The sequence below is a fragment of the Misgurnus anguillicaudatus genome, chromosome 6, assembly GCF_027580225.2.
Source record: "Misgurnus anguillicaudatus chromosome 6, ASM2758022v2, whole genome shotgun sequence".
Lineage (NCBI taxonomy): Eukaryota > Metazoa > Chordata > Actinopteri > Cypriniformes > Cobitidae > Misgurnus > Misgurnus anguillicaudatus.
Genome location: NC_073342.2, coordinates 2,420,554 through 2,444,962, shown reverse-complemented (window position 1 = coordinate 2,444,962; position 24,409 = coordinate 2,420,554). Strand labels below are relative to the sequence as shown.

Here is a 24,409-nt window from a genome sequence, read left to right as displayed (position 1 = left end):
ATGTGATTCACACCTGAGGAGATAAAGACCCAACCCCTAATGGCTCAATGAGGAATGTTGTGCTAGGAGAATGAATTTGAGAGAAAAGGTTTTGCTAGTAGTTTAATAACAACATGGTTTACAATATAATCAAAATATAAATAATAAGTAGCCTGCACAATTTTTGTACACAATTTAACAGATAGCCTAACTTTGTGCTATTTTGGAAAACAATTCCTGAACAATTGTACACACTCCAAGTGTATACTTTGTCCCGAGAGTTTACAAACTCAATATGATGACAACAGACACAAGTAAACGTTGCCCAGCCTAAGTGTATTATACAAGACAAAAGTTTACAGTAATATTAACAGCAATACGAAATAAATATCATGAATAATGTTTATGATGTGCGTGAAAGTTTAAAGGCAACCTGATCTCACAAAATACGTGAAATAGTCACGCATTATTTTGCTCAGTTTTGCGTAACATTGTCACGTATTTCCACCATATTACGTTCCCCTGACAAGACTTTCTTTTCCGTGACAGTTTCACGTATTGGTTACTCAACTGTTTTTCCTATTTTTTTACAATTGTCACTTCGGTTTGGGGTTAGAACAATTTTCTGTTACATAAAATGACATCCTTACCCAAACCCAACTCTAACCCTAACTTCAGGCGACGATTGTTTAAAAAGCATACGAAAATTTTTTATAAACCAGTACATTAAGTGACATCCTAACATAAACAGTAAATCTAACCCCAAACCGAAGCGACAACTGTTTAAAAATAGGAAAAACAGCTGAGCAACCAACACGCGAAACCGTCACGGAAAAGAAAGTCATGTCAGGCGCACGTAATATGGTGGAAATACGTGACAATGTCACGCAAAACTGAGCAAAATAATGCGTGACTATTTCACGGAATTTTGTGAGATCAGGTAGCAACAAGTCTATTTACAAGTTCAGGAGCAGTATCCAAAAGTTGGTGTGTATATCCTCTAATGTAAATAATCCATATTAAAGCTGCAAGCAACGATTAAAGGGCCCCGTACCCATGGCCACAGTCAGCCGATGGCCACAGGAAAGCAGCGAACAGGAATATGGCAATGGTATTTTGATGTGCCACACCTGCTGTTGGCAGCAGGTGGCGTAATATCTAAAACTAAAAAGTGCACATAAATTCCTTCAGTCCTAAAGTCTTAATAAACATTAATTAAAGCACAGATTAAACACTGTGGGCCGTTTTCCCATACAGGGATTAGACTAAACAAAAAAAAACTTGCACTGACATATCTTAAAATACATCAGTACTCTTCGTTTTACCTCAAAATGCACAGAAGTAATGTTTTTAGTAAGGCGTGTTTGTTAAAATGAGTTATATTTCCTACTTTTTGTCATTTGGCTGTTTTTTTGTGAGAACTTGAAGGTGCAACATAGTAAAAAAAAATTAATGAGCATGCATCTCTTTTAGCTCCAGTTTTCCTGACTTCACTTTGAGATATGGGCAGTCAACATAGCTTTTAACATTCGGGCATTTCATCTCAATCAGCCAAAACTCCTTAGCTCATACCAGTTAGTACATGAACATTGGTCTCTGTTAGCACATTCAAATTTGTACGCTCTGTGCCAGGTGACCTCCAGGCTCCTATGGTGTAGCCGTTGTGGTTCAGTACAGACAAACATGAAATTGGATAGTTTATTTGGAATTTTTATTGTTTATTTTTATTATTCATATATTGTTCATTTATACTTGTATTTGTCATTTGCTATTTTACTCTAAAGTGTTTTAATGATTGCTTAACTGTAACTGTAACTGTCTACTCTAGTAAACATCCTGTGCCTCTGTAAAATAGCAAGTGCATAAAAAAGTGCATACCCAGGTCAGCAGAAGTCCAAGAGAGCAGTAAAATGTCAGTTTTTTTGGGTGTTCACAAAGGAGCAAGTATGTGTGTTTACAAAAGAAGAAGTATGTGTGTTTACAAAAGAGGAACTATGTGAGTTCACACAAGAAGAAGTATGAAATGTTCTGCAGAGAGAGTTGACTTTTTCACCTTTAAATACTGAGACAACCTACAAGGGCTTTGGGCAGGGCATGATTTGAGCCAGAACACGCCGGAACATGTTTCGGCACTTCTGACGTTGGATCCGGTAGGCCTACCTTTTTTTATTGATCTGGTACCTCCTATGTCACTATGGAAAATGGTGTTCGTACCCGTGATAGGGCGAACTTACGCTCTATATATGAGCCACGCAATGCTTGTGCCGTTATTTTAGGAAACCATGGTTAAGTGAGTAACCTAAACGTTCCCTTTCAATACGGTTCACTTCGCATTGCATCAGTTGCTGACGCTATGGGGGAACATCATCCCATCACGCCGTGCTTATACAACGGTTTAAAGTGCCCTACTGAAGAGACGCCGAAAGGGGGCCGATTATCAGTCTATACACGGCTTCATGCTGAAGCCAGTGTAAACGCACCATAATGACACTTATACAGGTAAAGCCTTTGATGCACAGCTGCATCATGTGGTAATATACAAGCCAGCGAGTTCCCAGATGTGTGTACATGTAAATAGAAAGTATGACGGTGAGTTTCAATAAGGGGGGGCGTACGCCAGAGAGAAAACCGTGACAATACATCTAGATTGCCACTGTTTAGTAACTGGCATATCTAGTGAGTGATCTGCGACGTTCATGAACAGCTTATCTGACTACTATATGTGGCAGAACGGTTCATGTAACGTGAGAGTATACAGATAACATATAGTGTGCACCCAGGTGAGCCCTCGAGCGCACCGGGGATGCATATAGATAACATGATAGTGCACAGGCCGGCGAGCTTCTTGAGCGAACTGTAAATGTGTACTGATAATAAAATTGCGTGTACACAGGTTAACCCTCGAGTGCCCCATGAATGCATATAGATAAATCGCAGTGCATAGTTTCTAGACAACACAATAGTGTGCACACAGGTGAGCCCTCGAGGGCACCGGGGGCGCGTATAGATAACACATGGTGCACAGGCCGGCGAGTTTCTTGAGCACGCCATAAATGTGTACTGATAATAAAATTGCGTGTACACGGGTGAACCCTTGAGTGCACCGTGAACAGTGTTGGCAACGTTACTTTAAAAAGTAATTAGTTATAGTTACTAGTTACTTCTCAAAAATAGTAACTGAGTTAGTAATTGCGTTACATCATTAAAAAAGTAACTAGTTACCAGGGAATGTAACTATTGCATTACTTTAAAAAGATCAAATATTTCAAAAAACTTGGATGCCCCAAATATTAAATTTGTTAAATTAATGACTTGGACACTAAAGAGAAACCACTAATTGTGTTGCAGCATGTGATGATGTGAGGTGCTTTATCAGAATTACAGACGTGGAGAGACTCTTTCTTACTCGGCATAAGTTGCACGTTACATAAACATTCTTGCCTTTCTAACATAACATTCTTGAATAAAAGTAGTGCTTATTATACTTTGTGTTTGCGACCAATACCTTTGAGCTCGTTGTACTTGCCGTCGCTCTGTCGTTTCGGGTGTGTGGGACTTGGGCGGTTGCATGCGAGGACCGGGCTGCCTGTGAGTGGCTAGCAGCAACATCCACTGCTCGTCGAGAAAAGAGAGCGATACATGCTCCCGCATCAGTCTCCAGCCACTCACAGGCAGCCTGGTCCTCGCATGCAGTCCGTGGATGGCAAGGACCAGCCGGCCGTGTCACAAATGTCTAAAAATGAAAACCTCAAAGCCCATGCCCATGGTAAAGCTGTTCCACACGTAGTGTAGGCTTTAAACCCGAGTGAGCATCGCTTGTTAAGGGAGGTGATAACTTCAACGACCCATAGATAGCCTGATAGGCATGCTTAGTGAGTGATCTGCAAAGCTTAGTAACAGGTGATCTGCCTTGATATATGGCAGAACGGTTTGTGTAAACTCACAGAGCTCTGACGGGGCAGAGTGTTTTTTTTTTTTCTTTTTTAATGATGGTTGTCCGCCGTCCGCCAAAGAGAGGGCGAGAGAATCTGCCATTTGTATTTTGTGCGGCAGTGCTTGGACAGGTCCCATCGGGACTGAGCGCTGTGCTTTGGGCACCGTCGGCATCTGAGAGATGACAGGTTTGTGTTTTTAACAGAATGGCCGGCTATAAAAGCGTGATTCGCTGTTATCGCCGCCACATAGATTTTTAGCGTAGAGGGCGAGAGCCGCCGTGCATCGAGCTCTTATAGTGAGTAGAAATGTGCTCTACGCCACAATTCGCGGGGTCTAGACTTTTCGTCGTAAACCACACATAGATAAACTATTTTTGTGCATAAGGGCACTTTGTGTCGGGGTTCTAGCTGCAGCGTCTTTCGGATCCACTGATATAAACCAGTCATCTGGCCGAAAAACGTCATAATCCGCTTGGCTGTTAGCCTTTTGAATGGCCGTCCGCAGAGAGCGCTCTTCAAAATGCTTGGAACTATGAATGGTCTGAGGCTGCCGTCTTTCTTAAGAAGAGAAAATAACGACCGTAACACCCTGCTCGCTTACACTGTCAGTACCGTCTCCATCGTGCTTATTGATAATATGAGCGTACCTCGTCTCTGAACATGATCATCTGACACCCTGGTGTAGAAATGCGGTAAAACTGGGGTGATGTGCGTGCCAATTTCAGTGAGAAACTGTCTGAATTATTGTTTAGAATCCAATCCGGTGTCCCGGGGATGGATTGCCAAACATGGGTTTGACGGCAAGCGTCGATACAATTATGGATGGCGGGCCGTGTGTGCGTATATTGACCGCTTTGCCGGTAAGGCATAAATGCATTTTAAGACACAGCCATGGGGTGTCAATTCACGCTAAGGTATAGTGAGCACGGGAATTGCTCTTTGAGAGGAATTCAAAACGGTTCGCCATTACAGTGAGGTCGCATAACCGACAATATTAACGTGTATGATCCTGGGTAAACAGAGCACACAAAAATACTTCAGGGTAGTCCAGCCGAGGCGCAACTTAACCCTGTTTCTCCCAGACAGTCTGTTCTCTGCTGCCGCCGCGGCAAATGAGGCCAGAGGCATCACTTATACCTGCACAGCTGGCCATGGCATGGGCAGCCGTTTAGGCTGTGATCTGACTGTCAGCTAGATGGCGTATTATATAGGGCTGAGCCCCACCTCTATTTTCCATATTACAGTTTTTTTTACAGATGCTAGGACACATTTCTCCATTCTTAGGTCACTTTTGCAAAACTCTTCACACAGTGAGCACAACAGAAGTCTTTGTGGGATAAACTGAGGATCAATTATCATTGCTTGGCATAAAATGCATTCAATGACTACATCTCTCAAATTTCATGAATTCTTTTTTTCACTCAGATACAACAACTGCCAAAACTCTTTATACATACAGGCCAATTTGCACATGCTTACCTGTACATACTGTTTTCAAAACTGTTAAACTTATGTTCAAAACAATAACATAATACAAAACTGAATAAGACAGCAATTTGCTACATTTCTACAGTAATATTTTAATGAAATATATTTTAAATCTGAAAAATAAATTCTATAAAACAATTGGCCAAATGGAGAAGACCGAGTAGATTAGCATTACTATTGTATCTGTATCATTGGATGGTGTGTATACAAATTCTTGTATTTTAAAATTACTCGGTGCAAAAATAAAAATAAACAACGTAAAATATTGAAGAATTCTGCATCATGTCTGATTCATTCCAGTAACATATATTGCAGTGAATTATAAACAGAGAAAACATTGTATAATGCTACATGTTGTTAGTGTTTTTAGGTCATTGTTTTGTGAGTGACAAAGTGTGTTTGTCGACTGTCAACCTTTGCTAGTGTTTTGGAAGAATGAGTTGATTTGAGGCCTGAATAAAGTGTTTTGGTAGTTCTAGTGCATTTTGAATATGAAATGAACTGCTTTGCCAAGTTAAAATTTGGTTAGGAACACTGTGTGAAGAGTTTTGCAAAAGTGACCTAAGTATTGAGAAATGTGTCCTAGCATCTGTAAAAAACTGTAAAGGCTATTTGCCATTGCAGTTATGAAATCCAATGGCATTATTCAAAAAGGCGTTGGGATTCTGGTAAGAGTTTTCTCCACAGCATTCACTACTGATGCAAAGTTTACGATATCATAACTGCAGATGTTTTTTTCTGCATCTAATTCACTTCTAACAGATTTGATAGATAATGTTAGGTTGTTAATGCCTAGCGAATGCTTGCTTATCTATTCAAATTTGGCAGTGTTTTTGGCTTGTATTAGTCATCATTTGTAAAAGTGATTGCTTTATTTATATGGCTAGTTTGTTTGCTCACAAAAATACTAGTAGTGTTTTTTACAGGATGTCGTTTTTTTATATTGCTATCATAAAAGGGTCATGATCTACGTGGTTCCTTACCTAATGTAATAAGGTCTCAGGCTTAATTTTACAACTGAAAAAGGGCATGTGATTTTGCACCAGTATTGGGTTTCGACCCATATACAAACGAATTACATTCCAAGAGGATTACTGCAGTAATAAGTTTTGTAAACTAATACTTGAAAAAAGTCCCTTTACACTCAAAAAGCATTAAAACTTTTTATTATTTAACAATTTTTTCTGTCAATACAAGCAATTTCACATTTATACAGATACTTTCAAATTGCCTTAAAAATGGAAACAAACATTTAAAAGCTGAGCAGTTTTTTATAGCCAAACTGTTTTAAACGTCTGACTATATTAACATACCTACTAAAACCTGTTCCATAAGTACTAATTTAATTACAGCAAAATCCTGCTTAAGATAAAATAAATCTGCAATCATTTAAAAAAAGAATTAAAAACAACTCTGAACAAACAAGTATTTACTTTCATTCAGACAATTTTAGTTGGAAATCAAGAACACTACATTGACCCACAAAATGCCTAATGTACTAAAACAATAAAAAATTAAAAATCTTTGGTCTTTGTTACAACAGAAAATCTGTTGAGAATAAATACTTTAAGTAAGGGATAAGTACAGGCAGCAGGTTATTATCGCAGAATCCCCGACAGTGTGTTAAGGGGTTTATTTCACGATAACAACCTGCTGCCTGTACATTATCCTGCTTATTACACAGCTGTTTACCTCATAAGTAAGGTATTGAGCATTACATATTGATTAGAAATATTTTATTTGCTAATTTTTAATAAATGCAGACCTTCCTCAAAGAAAACCTGTTTACTTTCGGTTTTTAGATAAGACAATACGTTTAAATGTCACGGACACACAGTATATGACATTATATTTACAAATGATACCAAATAATATGTTATTAAAAGACATATTTATATTTATTTTTGTGTAATAAACTGTATCTGTCAAAATTATTTGCAGCTGTGTGTTATTAGTTTCAGGTGGTTGTTATCTTGGAATAACAAACCTTGGAATGTTGTGAATCAGAATCAAGCATTTTAAAGTGCAGTGCAATAAGTGCAGGGTGCGATTTGTGAAAAAAATCAGATGGGGTATTTCAAATATTTATGAACGTAAATTATGAACCACAGGCTTATATTGATTATAGGGTATTAAGCTATATCTTGTAACGGTTTTAATAAAATATGTTTCGAAATTTAACCACGTCGGAGCTCATGGTGTAGTGGGCAGCGATCCAACATGTGGTGCTTTCGCACTTTCGGCGACCCGAGATCGATTCCCGGCTCGTGGTCATTAGCCGATCCCATACCCCTCTCTCCTCCCTGTACTTTCCTGTCCACTCCTTAATCACTGTCAAATAAAGGCAAAAAAATAACTAAAGAAATATAACCAGTCCTACTTGCACCCGTCCTGAGCAAAATTTCAAACCCCTCTGGTCTAGCATGGAAGTCAGACGCTCTTACAAGTAGGCTAAAGGCCATGAGCTCTAATGTTTGTTGCTAAAGCACTTCTTGAGGTTGGGGAGTGAGGCTTACTTTTACTGACTAGCTGGCCTCTGTTACAGAAACTTCACAGAATCTGAACTGTACATGCCAGAATGCATTCCTTCTTTATGCTTTGCACCAGACATGCAAAAACACTTGTTTATAATCATAATATTTAATAGAAAAAAATGCAATGCAACTTACTCTCAATACAACAATAAATAGGCTATATATGCCTACTTGGACAAGACATCAGACTAAGAAAACTAGTCTGTTAATTACAGACTTTTGAACTCTCTTTTGCTTTCCCGTGTCATCCTGCAAATTCCCTTTGATTCTAATGACGGTAGTTTCTGCTGTCTCAATCTCAATAGTAATATTTCTTAGATTTGTTTTGTGACGGACCTGTTAAATATGATATGCTGCTTGGAATCCATTTCATTCATTATTTGGCTGTTTTCGCGCTGAAATAGACTACGAGTGGTTGGCAATATTTGGAAAATCTATGCCTGAATTCACGCTATCACCTAACGTTATTGTCACAGGAGACATTTTATTTTACTGTAGTTTGCATGGCATCGTTTTTACTTATAAACAGAAAGAAAGATCATTTAATATATGGCCGTTTGATGACCATTAATCATATGGGATACATTTTGTCCCCACCGGAAATAAAATCAAATTAACAGGAGGTAGGGGTATAAAGACCAGAGGGGGATAATCCCTGCATCCCCCCAGCAAATCGCACCCTGAATAAATGCATACACTGTGGTATGTAACAGGCATTAAATGAAAAATAATTGTGTCTGATCATCATAAATTTGTTACTTCCAAGAAAGATTTTTAACACAATCTCTTAATAATTATTTACTTTAGCTGCTAGAGATCACTAAAGAACAACAGCTGTGCAGCTTGATGATGCTGCTGAAGAGCGTAAAACAACGGGAGTTGTGGTCTTCACCTTCAGTGTCTATAGGAATTGATCTGACAAAACTTTCAAATTATGCATGACATACTGAAATAGTTGTATAACTGTTACATTATAATATAATATCATGTGACTTGATAGAAACCACAACAAAGCTGCGCGCTAGACTTAAAAAATAATTGTTGGATTTACGTTATTAAATTATAGACACATGATTGAAATAAGTTTTCTTAAAATAAACTCAACATGTTACCTCTGTGGATGCATGTTAATTTTAAGATAACTCATGTTGAACCAGTGTCTATAATTGAATTACATCAACACACGCACGCAGACACATGGACGCACAAACACCTATGGTTTCTATGGCAGCAAAAGCAAAACTAAGCATAACCTAGATATGACACTAAAAACAAGCAACTCCTACTTGCTTTAAAAAAAAAAAACAGTAAATTGATGACATTTGGGATAATCTAAGTGAGTAGTTTAACACTCCTAGTAGTTTTTGGATATTTAATGCAAACATTTTACATATTGTGCCTATGATGGGTCATAAAGTCAGTGTGTGTGAAAAGTAGTGGTTAAAGGACTTATGTCAGGTTTTTCTAGTATGGATCTAATCAGGTAGCCATTAGCTATGAGTAGCTTTCACTCTCATTCCAAGAAGTCATCCATTGTTTCTTCTTTAGAGAATCTGTCCTCTTTCGCTGCCATATGATCTCTTCTCTCTTTATTCACACTTGGTTACACTATCATCATACTTGGCACGTTCGAAAAATCCACACTGTTTGGAAATAAAGACAATTAATATATAAATCATGCTAACATTCCTCAAAAACTCAAAAGCTAAGATTTACAGGATAAAATCACAAACAAAGATGCATAACAATATGTAGTGATGTTTGCAGCGTATGTAGCAAGCCTAGCATGATATTAAAAAAATAAACAATCAGTAAAGACATTTACTGTACATTCAATGAAGACAAGAAGCTGGCTGAGAAAAGGTTTATGTTAGGAGAGAGAGCAGGGGCAAAAGTACAATTTTTCAGAATTTTTTTTTTAAAGATAATATTTTAGACAGAGATATATTTTGCTGTGGTCAGTAACTCACAAGTGTGGTCTTTCAATACCAGGTGGAATTTTGATTAAATGTAAAATTAATTCAGTACAATTTCACTTTGAACATAAGTAGCGCTTTGTTACTTTTGACCACGTCAGCTGTTGTGTTCTTTTTATTTTTTGTCTCGTTTTTATTACATATACCAGACTTGTAAATATGTAACTGCAAACATATTTTGTCTTTTTCTTTGCAAAAAAAATATTCAATTACATTTTCATTGTAAATTTCGACTCTCAAAAGCAACAGGACAGTACAAACTAAATTTTTTGAAAATAAAAAAATGTCAACAGTTTAAACACTATGAAAATGAAATGAAATTAAATGAGCATCATATAAATTCTCAAAATAATGCAAAAATATTATCAGCGGGACAGAAGTAACAAGTGTTAATTTCTTCTCGACAGGAACTCCTGACATTTAAACCCAATTTACTTTTATTTTGAAAAACTCTGAGATAATAACTGCGTTATTAGAAAAAAATGGCTGCATCAATAATTTACTTTTCATGCTTGAAAAAAGCTTTCGAACCTACGCGAGGGAAATAGCGTGATATTTGTCACCTCTGTCAGGGGTTACGTGCTAAAGATGCTGTCATAGTTTGTAATGCAAATGTTGTCAGGGCTCGGAGAAAATCACTTTGTTACTTTCGTCCTGCATTACTTTTGCCCCGGTTCTTCCCTATATGTGCAAAAAGCAAAAAAAAAAGATAATGAAAAACCCAAGGAGCCAGAAGAAATCAAGCTACATCTAAAGGCTTCAAAGAGCTTAGCAGTCAGACTTTGGCTCTGTCTCAATCACCTCCCAAAGTCATGAATCAGTATATCGTGTATGCAGATTCAGGCACTGGTAAAGACTCTAGCTCACTTTACATTGGAACGCTGTTCACTTATTTTCCTATGACGCGACTGCTTGAGCATGTTATGATAATTCACAGCTGTTATTCATCAACAACCGGCAGAACCAACATCTCTCTGACTTTATTTTTAAACATGTTAAAAGTATATTATGAAAAATACTTAATATATAATATTCTCTATTCAATCAAATGTAAATTTGGAGGAGTATTAAATTTAAATATTAAGTAGATTGTGGTCCCTTTCCTGTCTAGCGATGTGTGTTTATATTTAAACTAAAACAAATATTTGTCTTTATTAAAGATCGGTCACGTTTCATGAGCTTTATTAAGTTGGCTTGTGCGATTACTGGTTGGAGAGCTTCAGAAAAGGTCACGTGATTTCCACTGGTTTTTGCATTGCACTGTGGGAATTTTTAGGAATCACAAATAAAGAGTTTTTTTTTAAATCTCGTTTTTTGATTTGTGCATTCCAATTAATATCAGACGGCAGTGGTTTTGTTTTGATTCAAGGGTACATAATAAAAAAATACAGCTAAGTAGCACAATAAAACACAAAAAAACATGATAACAGCAATAAACATGTTTTGACAAAATTATAAAAACGGACTTATCTCGTTTTGGAACCAAACTCTTGAAAAGTTTCAGTGCAGTGGAAGGATTTAGCGATTAAGACAGCCCTTAAAATCGCAGACTTCCTGATAAGTGCCCTGACTACTGAAAAAAGGGAGCTGATTGAGTCGTTTACACCTGAAGCTGCTAAAGTCTGTAAACCTTTTTACATGATTTGTTTGCTTTTCTTGTAGCATTCTGATTATGTCTGAGCATAGCTTAGAAAATGCCAAAATGCCATTTCAACCATTACCACAGATCTAGGCACTGACAGAAAGTATGTGCTTCAGTTTCAAGTGGGTTAGCAATCCAACTAACCCACTTTAAATGCTCCAAGCATGCAAATTATTTTGATCTGTAAGTTTTTTTTACCCTAAGAGAGAGGTAGGGAGGTCTCTCTCTAGGCATCTGAAGTCAGTTTCTCTTTATCGGGTGCATTATCTGGGTCTTTGTTGTTTTTGCCGAAAAACCCACACTAAAAAGGGAAAAAGATTTAGTTTCCAATACTTGGTCATGTTAAAAAAATAAAATTTTGTACAACAAATGTTGAAGGGTAGTCGTAAACATAGGTCTAGGTGGTGAAAGATAGATAGATTATATTTAATGTTTAGTCATGTGATCATACCTTCCAGAGCAGAAAGACCAGAAGACCCAGTAAGAGGAGTCCTAGTAAAATGGCCACCAGTATGACCCACCAGGGCAGACCACCATACTGTGCTGATTTACGTTCCGGAAACACAGTAACACGAACCTGAAACATGATGCGTTTACAACATGAAAACATGTTTACTTGCAATTTAATCAAACATAAATTTAAAATGGTCAATAAGCAGCATGAGACTTTTATAAAAGGAAAAACATTCCAATTAAATTAAGAAGTATTCTGCATTGGAATGCTGACTTTCGTTATGAGATATATTTACTCATTGAAACCTTTCATTTTCAGTCAATGAAATCTCATTAACGAGAAATATATAGTGAATTGAGGGTGATTGGGAGGGACAATGTTTGAATTTCTGGTTCTTGTAAGTTTTTTGTCATTTTGACTTGAATTACTCAATTAAAAAAAACAATTAATGGTGTTTGTGTAAAACTCACCACACAACCCAGCCAACACACACAAAGGAGTGTGAACCTGGGCTGATATGCGGATCCCACATGGGTTCCCCAACTGGGACCCAGCTAATTCTGTCCCCAGTTTTCATGGTGGCCCCACATTTGCCCGGATGGGCTGATGATGGGTCCTTGATGGGCTCTGGCTGCATAATGATTAATCGCGACTAATCGTTGCAGAATAAAAGTTTTTGTTTACATGATATAAGTGTGTGTACTGTGTACAATAATATGTATATATAAATACACACACATGCATGTATATATTTAAGAAATATTTACATGTGTATATACATTTTTATATTTATATATAATTAATATTATATATAAATACCTTACATATAAATATATATTTTTCTTAAAGTTATACATAAATGTGTGTGTATTTATATATACATAATTATTATACACAGTACACACACTTATATAATGTAAACAAAAACTTTTACTCTGCAAACGATTAGTCGCGATTAATTGATATGCAGCCCAGGGAACCAGCTAGTTCTTATGTAATAAAAATCCTTGCTTAATAAAGTAAAGCATGAAGAATACAAGTGTCAAGGTCCTCTTCTGTAACCCATGTAGACAAGCACCTGTAGGCACAAGATGCAAGCTACCTGGTTAACCCATATGGGCCCTATATGGAGCCCATCATCAGCCTGTCTGAGCTAACACATGGTGGGGCCACCATGGGAAACTGAGGACAAAACCAGCTGGGTCCCCTGAAGCCGGTACTCACCGGTACCCAGTTTTTGCATTGTACTAGCAGTATCTAAGAGGCTGTTTACACTTGGCATTAACATGCGTTTTCGTCGATCGGATCACAAGTGGACGACGTTAATGCCAGGTGTAAACGGTGTTCAAAACGTTTTGAGCTCGTCCACTTTCGACCACTTTCAACCACATCCAGAGGTAGTCGAAACCACTTTCGATCGGATCGCTTTGGAGCTGCGGAACGCACATGTGATTGAATGCGTTCGAACAGCCACACGCGACCGCCTTCTCTCCGCCCATTTATCTAATCTGAGGTATTAAACACAAGTTTTACGTCTTTTTTGACTTCTGGCGTGAACGTTCGGTGAACAGCGCTATTTTTAGCCTTTCATTGATAAAACTAAAGCGGAGGATCTCCGTTTTGAAAGCGTGTGAAAGTTGCGCGATCCTATTTCATCAATTGCGCTGAAAATTCAAAGAAAGCTCTTACATACTCATGTACAAAACACTGTGCAGCATGTTTACTTGCTAAACAAGCAGTGCACTCCGACATTATATTAGTTTGCGTCCATATAAACTCATAATTACTCCCGCTCGGGTTTGAATGACAGCAGAGAGACTCGCCCACCGTCTCACAGACCACCCCCTCATAGTATTCAGCACAGAAGCGGTCGAAAGTGGACAAAAGAAACGGATTTAAATACCAGGTGTAAACGTAATGTGTCTCTCTCGTCCACTTGTGATCCGATCGATGAAAACACATCTTAATTCCAAGTGTAAACAGCCCCCAAGATGCACAAGGGAGTACTGGAACTTTTCACCCATTTCAATCACTGAAGTGAAGTATGATTTAATTCCTACTTGGCGCCTCATAAAAATCAGCTGAAAATATCAAACATGTTTTGATTTCCTACTGGATGAAATTATAAAAGGAAAAAAAAGAAAAATCTGACAAAATGGCTCAGACTTTTTGCAACAGTTGTTGAGTCGTCCAGTAACTGTTGTGTAGTGTAGCCAAGCTTACCTGTGTAGCTTCGTTCTTCAGCTGTACATTTGTAGCTAAAGACTTAAACTCCAGTGATGCCTTGACAATGATATCAATGTAGTTCAGCTCTGCATAGTCCTGTAGGAAACAATATTACTTAATAGCAAATGTTCACTTAATGACTGGCAGTGATTGGTCAATACTGTACTGACCATTTTATGACTTACAAAATATACATTTCTAATATCAATAATTTTAACTCGGCAATAAGAAAGTGCTCACCTCCAGGAAGGTACCGTTCCAAAGATAAGCTCTCAGGCTAACAACAGCATTACTGTCCATTCCCATTAGAGGGCATTTAAATGATATACAGTTTGCCCCATCACCACAGGACTACGGACACAAAAAGCAAATGTTTAGAAACAAGAGGCTGACTATCAATGGAAATATCTGCTCTTGTAATCAAGAGAACTGTATTCATCATAATAGGAAGATTTTACCAAAACGGTGAATTTCCTCTTGTCGGTAAAAGCAGAAGTTGTTCCTTCTTTTGCTGGAGTCCCCCCCGCAATTTCACGCTTAGCTCGAGAAGGTTCCTAAATAACCGTGAAGCATGCATACAATCAAATGATTACTCTATATGTTTATTTACAAGATATAAACAAAACACCTGATTTCACTGTAGTTAGGATAGGAGGAGCTCAGATGCAAAAGCTGCTAAACGCCACCTCCGACAAAAAAGAGATGATATTAAGCGGATGCTTCAAATCCCTGCCTGAGGTCGTTCAGAAATGCCGCTTTGTTGGCAGAATCCATTAAGAGTCTAATAAAAAGATTAATTTACAAGAAAACATGTCCGACGCACTTAGAGGGTTTTGCATCTCAGCTCTTAAAATATTTAGGCTACCTTCAGTCCAAGAGGGTTGACCTCATTTTGATTGGAGCAGCTGAAACTCTCTAAGCCGGTTGATGTCATCTTCATGAGGTAAAGTAGATACTTATCTTGAATATTATGCTTAGGCCATTGAATAATCATAGATGCAGTGCCAAATGATTTAAGAGGTCTGCCCAAGTTTGTAACCTGTCAGTCAAATAAGTAACAGGATCAATACATCATCAGGCAACTGCCTCTAAATGTTACCATATGTAAAGTAATTGAAATGCAACATAAAAATGCAATTTATCCAATAGATTGCTTGTACTGGCAAGGTTTGTGTTAGAAAATCTACAGTAACAGTTACCCTGAATTCAAAGTCGACTGGACTGCCAACATCAGTTGCCAACTTCATGGCACTTTCTCCTTTAACGTCTCCAGAAAAGAAAACCTGAGATGGCTTAGCTACCCTGTAGATGACATATGATGACGGTGTAGGAATATATTACAAACGTTGTACTGATAATGCAGCTTTCTTGCATAATAACATTTACAACATTAATACGTGACACGCTTACCCTGAGAGGGACAACATAAGCTGGATCTTAACTATGGCTTTGGCTTTTACCGCTGGCAACTGCTTCTGATTACTTGTCCTACAATTAAAAAATATAAAAATAAATACATAAATGTCACCATTGAAAATTACATTCAAATTCACTTCAATTGCGCTTTTCAAAATGTTGCATTGTTGCACAGCAGCTTTCCACAGCAGAAAATACATTTAAGAATAAACAGAAGAAACATACGAAAAGCAGTACTGTATAGAAATAAGGAAAAATAATAAATAATAACCAAACATGTTCATGCACTTTCTTTGTTTACCTTTTAAGCTATGACACTACTCACGTTTGTAGATTAAGGTCAATTTCGATTTCCGTTGTATCTAAAGAAATCCCCCCCATGCTCAGAATGATGTAAAAAGTTGTCTGAAAGAATATAAAATCAACACTGAAAAATCTCTTTTATATAGCTTAAATTACAAAGTTATAGATATTTTGTAGTTGAAAATATACTTTAAATATTCACCTCAGCATCTCTTTTGAAAGGATTTCCAAGCCCACATTCAGCTTGTGACCCATTCTGATTGGCATGACAGGTGATCTGTTTATCCTGTACAGATTTAAATGCATTAAAACCAGATTTGATAACCAACTAGATGAGAACAATGTTTGTGAAGCAGTGGTTCTCAAACTGGGGGTCGCAAGATGGTGCTAGGGGGGCCTCAGTTTTATGACATTTTATAAAATACATTAATTTATCATGAATTCTGTTTAATTAAACCCAAAAAATAAGGCTACTAACCAACAGCACTACTTTGTATAATTTAATGTGTTTTGTTTAATTCAAATTTTAAGTTTTAGAACTGTTTTTTTGTCAAAAATTTCCTTTGGGGAGGCCGCAAAGAAATTTGCCGTACACAAGGGGTGCTGCACGCTGAAAAAGTTTGAGAACCACTGGTCTAAAGGACCGTTCACATTATAACGATAACTAAATTTGCATCCACATCACCGGACGATAAGGATAAATTTATGCTAATTCACACATGCGGGTGACACTTACGCAAATCACTTGCCTTTAATGGCATTAACTAATATTGCATATTTCTTGTAAACTGAATATGTAAATATGCGATTCTTGATGCATTTACACAGCGAGTAACCAGCAGATGGCCTTAAACTCTGTGTTTTGCGTAACTCTAAAGTGAATCTTTGTCTAATCTAATTTATCTTACCTTTTGGTGTAGTCAGTATGGTAGGGAACAAGCATTACGTAGTCAATTTCACAGCAACTTCATCTGTGCTGGATACCTGAGGTAATTTTATGTTATAAACCTCAGCAATGAACATTTCCACTATCATTTCAAGTGCGCATGCACTTGTTCATTGTATCTTTATCATTATAGATGTGGTGTGAACTCCGCAATTTTCTTTAATATGAAACAATTTTTAAAACTATATTTTTATAGTTATAGTTATTGTTATAATGTGAACGGGCCTTAAAGTTAGATAGATTTTGAACAGGCCATTTCTGACACACATATTTAGACAGACATCTAATAGCTGGACTTACACCGGACTTAGTGTTAACATCATAATAAGAAAGTGATTTAGGGAAAGAGCCAGTAAGCTGTGCTTCATAAGCGGCATCACCCTTATTGGACACTGTGATCTCCAGGGCAATTTCTTTCTGATCACTTAGAGAAATGACAGGAACTCCATTTTCCCTGAGAGAAAAAGAAAAAGAAAAAAAATCTAATTTTCTTTTCATTGGCAGACACGTTGACCCATATGAACGAGATTACTCAGTTTTTAACATTTTTTTTCAAAACATGTTTATTATTATGTTATTATTTTATTTTATGGTGCTACTAAGCTGTATTTTTTAAGTTATGAAGGTTTAAATCAAAACAAACCAACTGCAGTTGAATTGATATTAATTGGAATGCACAACCAAAAAAACGAGATTTCTGAAAAACTTAAATAATCTCGTTTTGCAACGAAACTCTTCATATACTTTTTTATCAGGATGTTTGTTCCCTGGGTTCGAACCCATGACTTTTTGTGCTGCTAATGCAATGTGCTGAGCTATGCAAGAGTTTTTTTAGGTCACATTTATCCAATAAAAAAGTGCAGGTATTGAATTAAGAAATGAATTTAACCGCAAATGACACAGTTAATGGAACTTCAAGCAAATATACTTCAAACGAATTAAAGAAAAACTCACTCAGGCAATGGATGATAGATCATATCTTTGTTTAGTTCCGGGCTGTAGAATTTATATTTTAATTGCAGGTCACTTTGACAATCATGGTTAGAACCACATCCTTCCTTAACAAACTGAACCTGAAAACCCAAAGAGATTTAGCCAGTTCACACAGCAGCCATCTTGGAAATGTCCAAATGCAGTTATGTACAGATCCTATTAATGGAAAGACTGACATCTCTACAAATATTCGTCAGGATGACAATTACCAAAAATGTTTTCTCTTTCAACTAAAAGGCAGATCTACCATTTCTACAGCCTTCCATATTGTTAAACTTATGTTCCCTCATCTTCCCCTTTGTAATGTGTCTAGTTAACAAGGTGCAGGTACCTTGGTAACAGTTGTGGGGTCTTGGTAAGAGTCCAGTATAGGAAGCAGGTTGGGGAGAGCATTCTGTCTCTTTCGGCGTGATGTTGGGTTCAGAATCGCCACTGACACTTCAATAGGGATGCCTCTTAGCTTATCAACGATGTTTTCCTGTGTATATAAGGTACTTGCATTATTAGTACAGCCCTTACATAGTACACTGTTGTGTTATATTTCCTTATATAATTAAGACTTCAGTTCTGCCCTTACACTGGAATCTTATTGTATGATATGTGACCCTGGAACACAAAACCCAGTTGTAACTTGCACAGGTATATTTGTTAAAAAAAGCCAAAAATTTAAATAATCTGTTTTCTTTTATGCCAAAAAATCATTAGTACATTATGTAAAGATCATGTTCCATGAAGATATTTTGTACATTTCCTAACATAAATATCAAAACTTTTTTGTGAGTGGAAGCAGCAAAATTGTGAACACAATTGGCCAGAAACTCGCTTACAAACTTGCTATTGTTTCCCATTCAAGTTTTTATGTAAAAGCCCATGTGTTCAGTCAACATTTTCATTACAGCGGTAAGCCAGTAAAGAGTGCACTAACAAACCTTTTCCTTAGTAATGCTTCTAGAGACTTTACTTGGACTTTGACCTTTAAATCCGATTTTGTTATCATTTAGATTTTTTTTACCATCAGATTCAGGATTTTCAAATTGTTGTATCTCAGACAAATACGGTCCTATCCTAACCAACAGTATCAACTTAAAGCATATTTATTTAGCTTATGATGTATAAATGTAAATAAAAAAATACCCTTGCAATTGGTTTTGTGGTCCAGGGTCACAAAGATTAAATAAAATGTAGATATAAAACCACTAGGTGACAGTACTTTACACCACATTAAATGAATATTACAAACCTTTTCTACTTCTTACCATCAGGGGTTAGTTTGTGGGAAGGGGGTGGTAACACCCTATATTCAATTTAACCCCCCCCCCCAATTGTTTAACATAAAAACCACAGTAGAATAGATCAAATATGAAAAATCTGACAAAATACCCCCCTCCACCAATGTGCCGCACTTTTACCAACACAAAGCCATTTAAGAACTTTCCAGTAACACCAGTTTGGATTATCATTCTTTTGGATTGTATATACACACACCAGTGGACACTGCACATTCAGGGTCCTATTTTAACAGTCTAAGCGCATTGTCTAAAGCGCACCTCGCATGGTCTAAATGGGCGTGTCCGAACCCACTTTTGCTAATTTAACGACGGGAAAAATAGTTTATTCGCCAAGTACACGACCTAAAAGGGTTGTTCCTATTTTCACAATTGGTGTGTTTTGGCCGCAACGTGCAACAAACCAATACGAGTCTCAGCCCTCATCCCCCTCAAAAGCAAGCCGCGCCTGTGCCATGGCTAATCTAGAAAGCGGAATTTTTTATAAACTGAAAAACTAAGCGGAGGAAGAAGACCACCAGTTAAGGATTAATGTTAAAAATAGTGTTGTTTTTATTTGTATTATTATAATTTTTTTATTAAAACCTTTAGAAGCAGTTTTCTTTCAGTCATGGAAGTAAAAATAGCAGGCTTTTAATTGCTGAAACGTTGAAACGTTTACAAACGTGCGGAGAGCCGTTTCAGCACTCGGACAGTGCCATGTTTTTTTTTTTTTTAAGGCATTACTTAAAAATGTTTCACACCATATCCAGAGGTACAAATTCATCATATACAATAAATATGTGTGGTAGCATTAAAAAAACATTTAAAAATAGATAGAAAGGTCAATTTTTTAATAGGAAAAATATCAAAACTCTTTGGTTATTTTTTAGCGCGATGCTAATGGTCTAATCAGATTCAATGGATTATGCTAAGCTATGCTAAAAGTGGTACCGCCATACCTGGAGATCAGCTGAATGGATTCCAAAACGGTAAAAATCAAATGTTTAACTCTAGGGGAGCTGGAAAATGAGCATATTTTTTTTTTTAAGTGGAGTGTCACTTTAATTTTAACATGCAAACGAAGCAATATGGTGTGCTCTGACAAGAAAATAAAGATAACAGACAAGATTTGATTCGAGTGAAAAACATTTATTAACACAACTTCACTTATTTCTTTACTTTGATATATTTTTCACAAATCTTTCCGACTGTCTTTTGGCCTGCACAAATCTTACAAGGGTGCCAGTTTTCTTTGCTTAACAATGTGCCTTTTTCTTGCAACATGTTTGACCTCAAGCCTTTTTTGCAGCACTTGTAGATGGCTGGCAGTCAACTTCAGATTGAAAGACGATTGCAACAAGGGGTCATGAAAGATGGACATGGCAGCTTTTACAGCTTGGCACAGGCCTGGATATTTTCCTGTTTCAAAAATAAAAAAGACCCAACATCATCCCCCTAAATGAAAGTTAGCTGGGTCTGGTCCACACTAGAAAATCCTTATGAGTGTCAGCATCAGGTGGCAACATCTGATATGGCTCAATATGATACTTGAGGAAATAGTAAAGGTGTGTCATCAGTTATGCTGTACGGGATTAACGTTGAGGCAGACACTGCATTTAGTAGCAGGCAGAAAAGTATAAACACCTCTGCATTAGCACTTCGCTGAAATTTAGGCACAGGCACCCTAACCTGTTTTCTCATTGCATCAGGTCCCTTTGAAGCAAAAGCACTTTGGTTTGGGACTGTAAGGACAATGGCTGTAGTCATTATAGTGCACACTTTTTGCCTGTGCACTTCGGCTTGGCAGTGTGCCAAGAGGGCATGAGAGCCCTTGTTTCTGTAGTTTACTTCTTTTAAACAGAGGCTGCATTTTGCATTGTCTATTTTTTTAAATACCGTGACAGTGGGAAACTGTCCCACTGCTGGACTCCCTTCACCTCTGTCATGGTCTAAAGCTTTAGCAGGACCAGCTCCTTCTGCACCTCAGCCCTTTCGCTGTGCTACATAAATACCCTCTCTTCCTCTGTTAGCTTTCTCATTCTGCAAAATAATTGTCAAGATATCAGCTGACATTAGAACTCCTTTTTCATTATAAATGAATAATAATGTACCAGAGCCAGTGTTTTGGTTTGTAAATACTCCTGCACGCTTGCTGTTGGAAAACACTAGAGACATCCTCAATGACAGCTACTGCACATCAACTAGCATGATATATAATCATGATAAAACTTTAGCGAACACTTTAAACAGCCAAAACAAAACTTTGAAAAAAATTCTCTACTTCTAATAAATAAGCAATCAACACACTTCAACACGAAACCACTGTCAACATGATCAGTCATTAAAACACAATGAGGTGTTCGCTGTAGAGGTTAGCCTTAAACTATGTGTGCACAGTCATTCTGTACTGGCATTTTAATAACTTAGACATTAGCTTACCTGCTAACAAGCTCCATCAAAAGATTTGATGATGTAACGTTAGGGAAAATGTATCACGAAACACTTATTAACCACATTTGGCAAGTTAACATTACTGTCGCAATTAGCTAGCTAAAGCCAAGTTTTTTAAAAGCAAATGGTTGACTGCAAACTTACCTCAGAATCACAGCGATTCAAGTCGTCTTCATCCATGGAAAAGATGACGATGTTCAGTTGTTATCTTAACTGATTGACCAATAGTCCAAAAATGACGACAATTCTGTTGTCTTTATTCAGATTGACATAAAGCATGGGTCTCCCGTGTTGTTTCCACCTGTCCAGCATATTTTAGTTCCAACCCTACTCCAACACACCTTTGTCTAATGTTTAGGTAACCTTAAGCAGGTTCAAGTGTGTTCGATTGGTGTTGGAACCGAAATCTGCAGGACAGGTGCCCTCCAGGAACAATGTTGGAGACCCATGGCCTAAAGGGCACATGTGCTGTGCCAAAGATGTTCTGCTTAAGAGATAAAGTATTGTCAGAGTACAAATCTTTTTATTATTTTTATGAGATAACAACGATGGCTATCCATACATTTACATTACTTGCTAATTTTACTTGCATGACTGAAAGAAAACGACTTTTAAAGGTTTTACTACATAAAAAAATGACAAATGAAAACAACAAAATTTTTGTAACATCAATCTTAAACTGTTGGTCCTCTTCCTCCGGTCAGCTCTTCATTTGACAAATTCCACCATCTAAATAGGGAATCGGCATGGCGTCAGCGCAACTGGCTTTCAAAGGGGATGAGAGCCGAGACTCTCATTGGTCCACTGCACGTTTCGTCCAAAACACACGCATTACTCATTGCAAAACAACCCTTTTAGACAATTTTTCCCGTTGTTAAATTAGCAAGAGTGGAATCGGAAACGCCCGTCTAGATCGTGTGCTTTATACAATGCGCTTAGATCGTTAAAATAGTGCCCTCAATGTCTATGTACACAGTTTTTCCCCAGACTGGTGAATCATAGAGACTCTGCCTCTCTAAGATACTTTTATACCCAGTCATGTTATTGACCTGCTGCCAATAAACCAATAAAGTAGCTGTAAAATGTAGCCTAGGTTTTTCGACACGTGTTGCAGCCATCAACCATATTTTATGACCATATTTTTATCTTAAATTGGTACACTTCCTTAGTGTACATTCAGAATGTTTCCTATGACTAATTGAGAATAAAATATGGGTTTATGAGATTTGCAGATTGCATTTGTATTCCACAAACAAAAAAGTCAGGATTTGAGGATAATACATTTTCCATGACTTTTCACAACCCATTTTTTATTGATTTAATCTCAGATGTTTTAAGTTATTACTTACTTTAAATATTGCTCAGTAGTGGCTTTAAATGGAAAGCTGTACCTGCAGTTTGAGTCTTCTCGTAACACAGTTTTCTGTGCCCTGACCCTTGAGTTCTACAGTTCCTGTGCTTTCAAACTCAGAGTCGGTGGGTGATCGGTCGGTGAAGATGACTCTGGAAGGAAGATTAAGTGTCTTTCTTTCAGATTCAGCTTTCATAGTGTAGGCCACCTCTAAAAGAAGCAAATAAAGAACACACTGATACAAAGCACAAAAAAGTTTGCATTTGTTTACTGAGAGTTAAACAAACAATCAATCGTGCAGAAAACAAAGACGACGTCTACTTACTTATAGTAGGATTGTAGTTTTTTGGGTTGACTGAAAATTTGAAGCAAGCCTTTACTTCAAAACTAGAAAACAATAAATGTAAATGAGAGGGAGATTTGCTGGGCATTTGAAAACATGTCTGACAAGGACTTTACTATGGTTTTCTCACCATATAGTGTTTCCACAGTTTTTCTGTGTGAGGTCCAGCTCTTTGGGTGTGGTTGTTACAGTCTTCTCCATGCTGATAACTGACCTCGCCCTATAGTGTAAGATTCATTATTAATGCATTCATAATCCAACCAATACATTTTGTTTTTCTACAGTAGCATTTTCAAATAAGGTATAAGATTTTTTTATTGTCTTATTTATTTATTTATTGTATAATAATAATTGTTGGCATTATTTTATTTTATTTTTATTAAAAAATGTACATACTAGTTACATAAGGAATTTTCAAGGGGTCACGAATTGAGAAACCCAATTTTTGCTTAATCTTTTAACATAAAAGAGGTGAAAATGCATCCTTTTCAATGTGTTCGACTTCTGTTTATGCCTAACATAGGAAAACCTGGATGAATACCAGACTGGGTCATTAAGACGCAATTTATTGGGATGATTTTTACTGCGGAATCGTCTTTATTTAAGACACTGTTGGATACAGACTTTTCAGAGAGACTGAAAATGAAAGATTATGCAGTGACGATTACACTGGACTTTATAGCAACACTCACATGTAGGTAACAATCTTTTTTATTATGTTTACCATTTTGCTCTATCCACTATAGACTGTTTACTACATACAGAGTATCGATCACTTATCTATATAAATGACTGAATTGCGCATGACATCCCAATACTGAAGCCATCGCGTCACCATATTGCTGTGCCCAAACATTCAATTAAATTAATAAAACGTCTCACCAGTCTCCGTTTTGTATATGAAGTTGCCCTGTTAATTTTTTACAAATGTAAATGATTTCTATATATCCCTTGTGTGATGAATCTTGATACGCTGTAAACCGAACGAATTTAAAACATGACTTTGAATTTAACTCAATGATGCCCTCGGTCGGTTAGGCATACAAATATGGCCGCTTGGTGGCTTCATCTCTTGCGGTTACTTTAGCGCTCTATGCACAATCC

General features: G+C 37.1%; 1 protein-coding gene across 1 annotated transcript in view; it reads right to left on the bottom strand.

Moving 5' to 3' along the window:
* Positions 1-6,551: 6,551 nt before the first annotated feature.
* itga6b (integrin, alpha 6b) overlaps positions 6,552-24,409 on the bottom strand; it is a 47,720-nt gene continuing 29,862 nt past the window's right edge. Inside the window, 17 exon segments of the mRNA XM_073868346.1 lie at positions 6,552-9,531; positions 9,534-9,579; positions 12,006-12,131; positions 14,232-14,330; positions 14,475-14,585; positions 14,693-14,788; positions 15,100-15,273; positions 15,434-15,536; positions 15,645-15,722; positions 15,976-16,055; positions 16,156-16,239; positions 17,200-17,353; positions 17,854-17,972; positions 18,224-18,370; positions 23,003-23,172; positions 23,288-23,349; positions 23,436-23,525. Coding sequence (XP_073724447.1) covers positions 9,431-9,531; positions 9,534-9,579; positions 12,006-12,131; positions 14,232-14,330; positions 14,475-14,585; positions 14,693-14,788; positions 15,100-15,273; positions 15,434-15,536; positions 15,645-15,722; positions 15,976-16,055; positions 16,156-16,239; positions 17,200-17,353; positions 17,854-17,972; positions 18,224-18,370; positions 23,003-23,172; positions 23,288-23,349; positions 23,436-23,525 — 1,840 coding nt within the window. The 3' untranslated portion in view covers positions 6,552-9,430.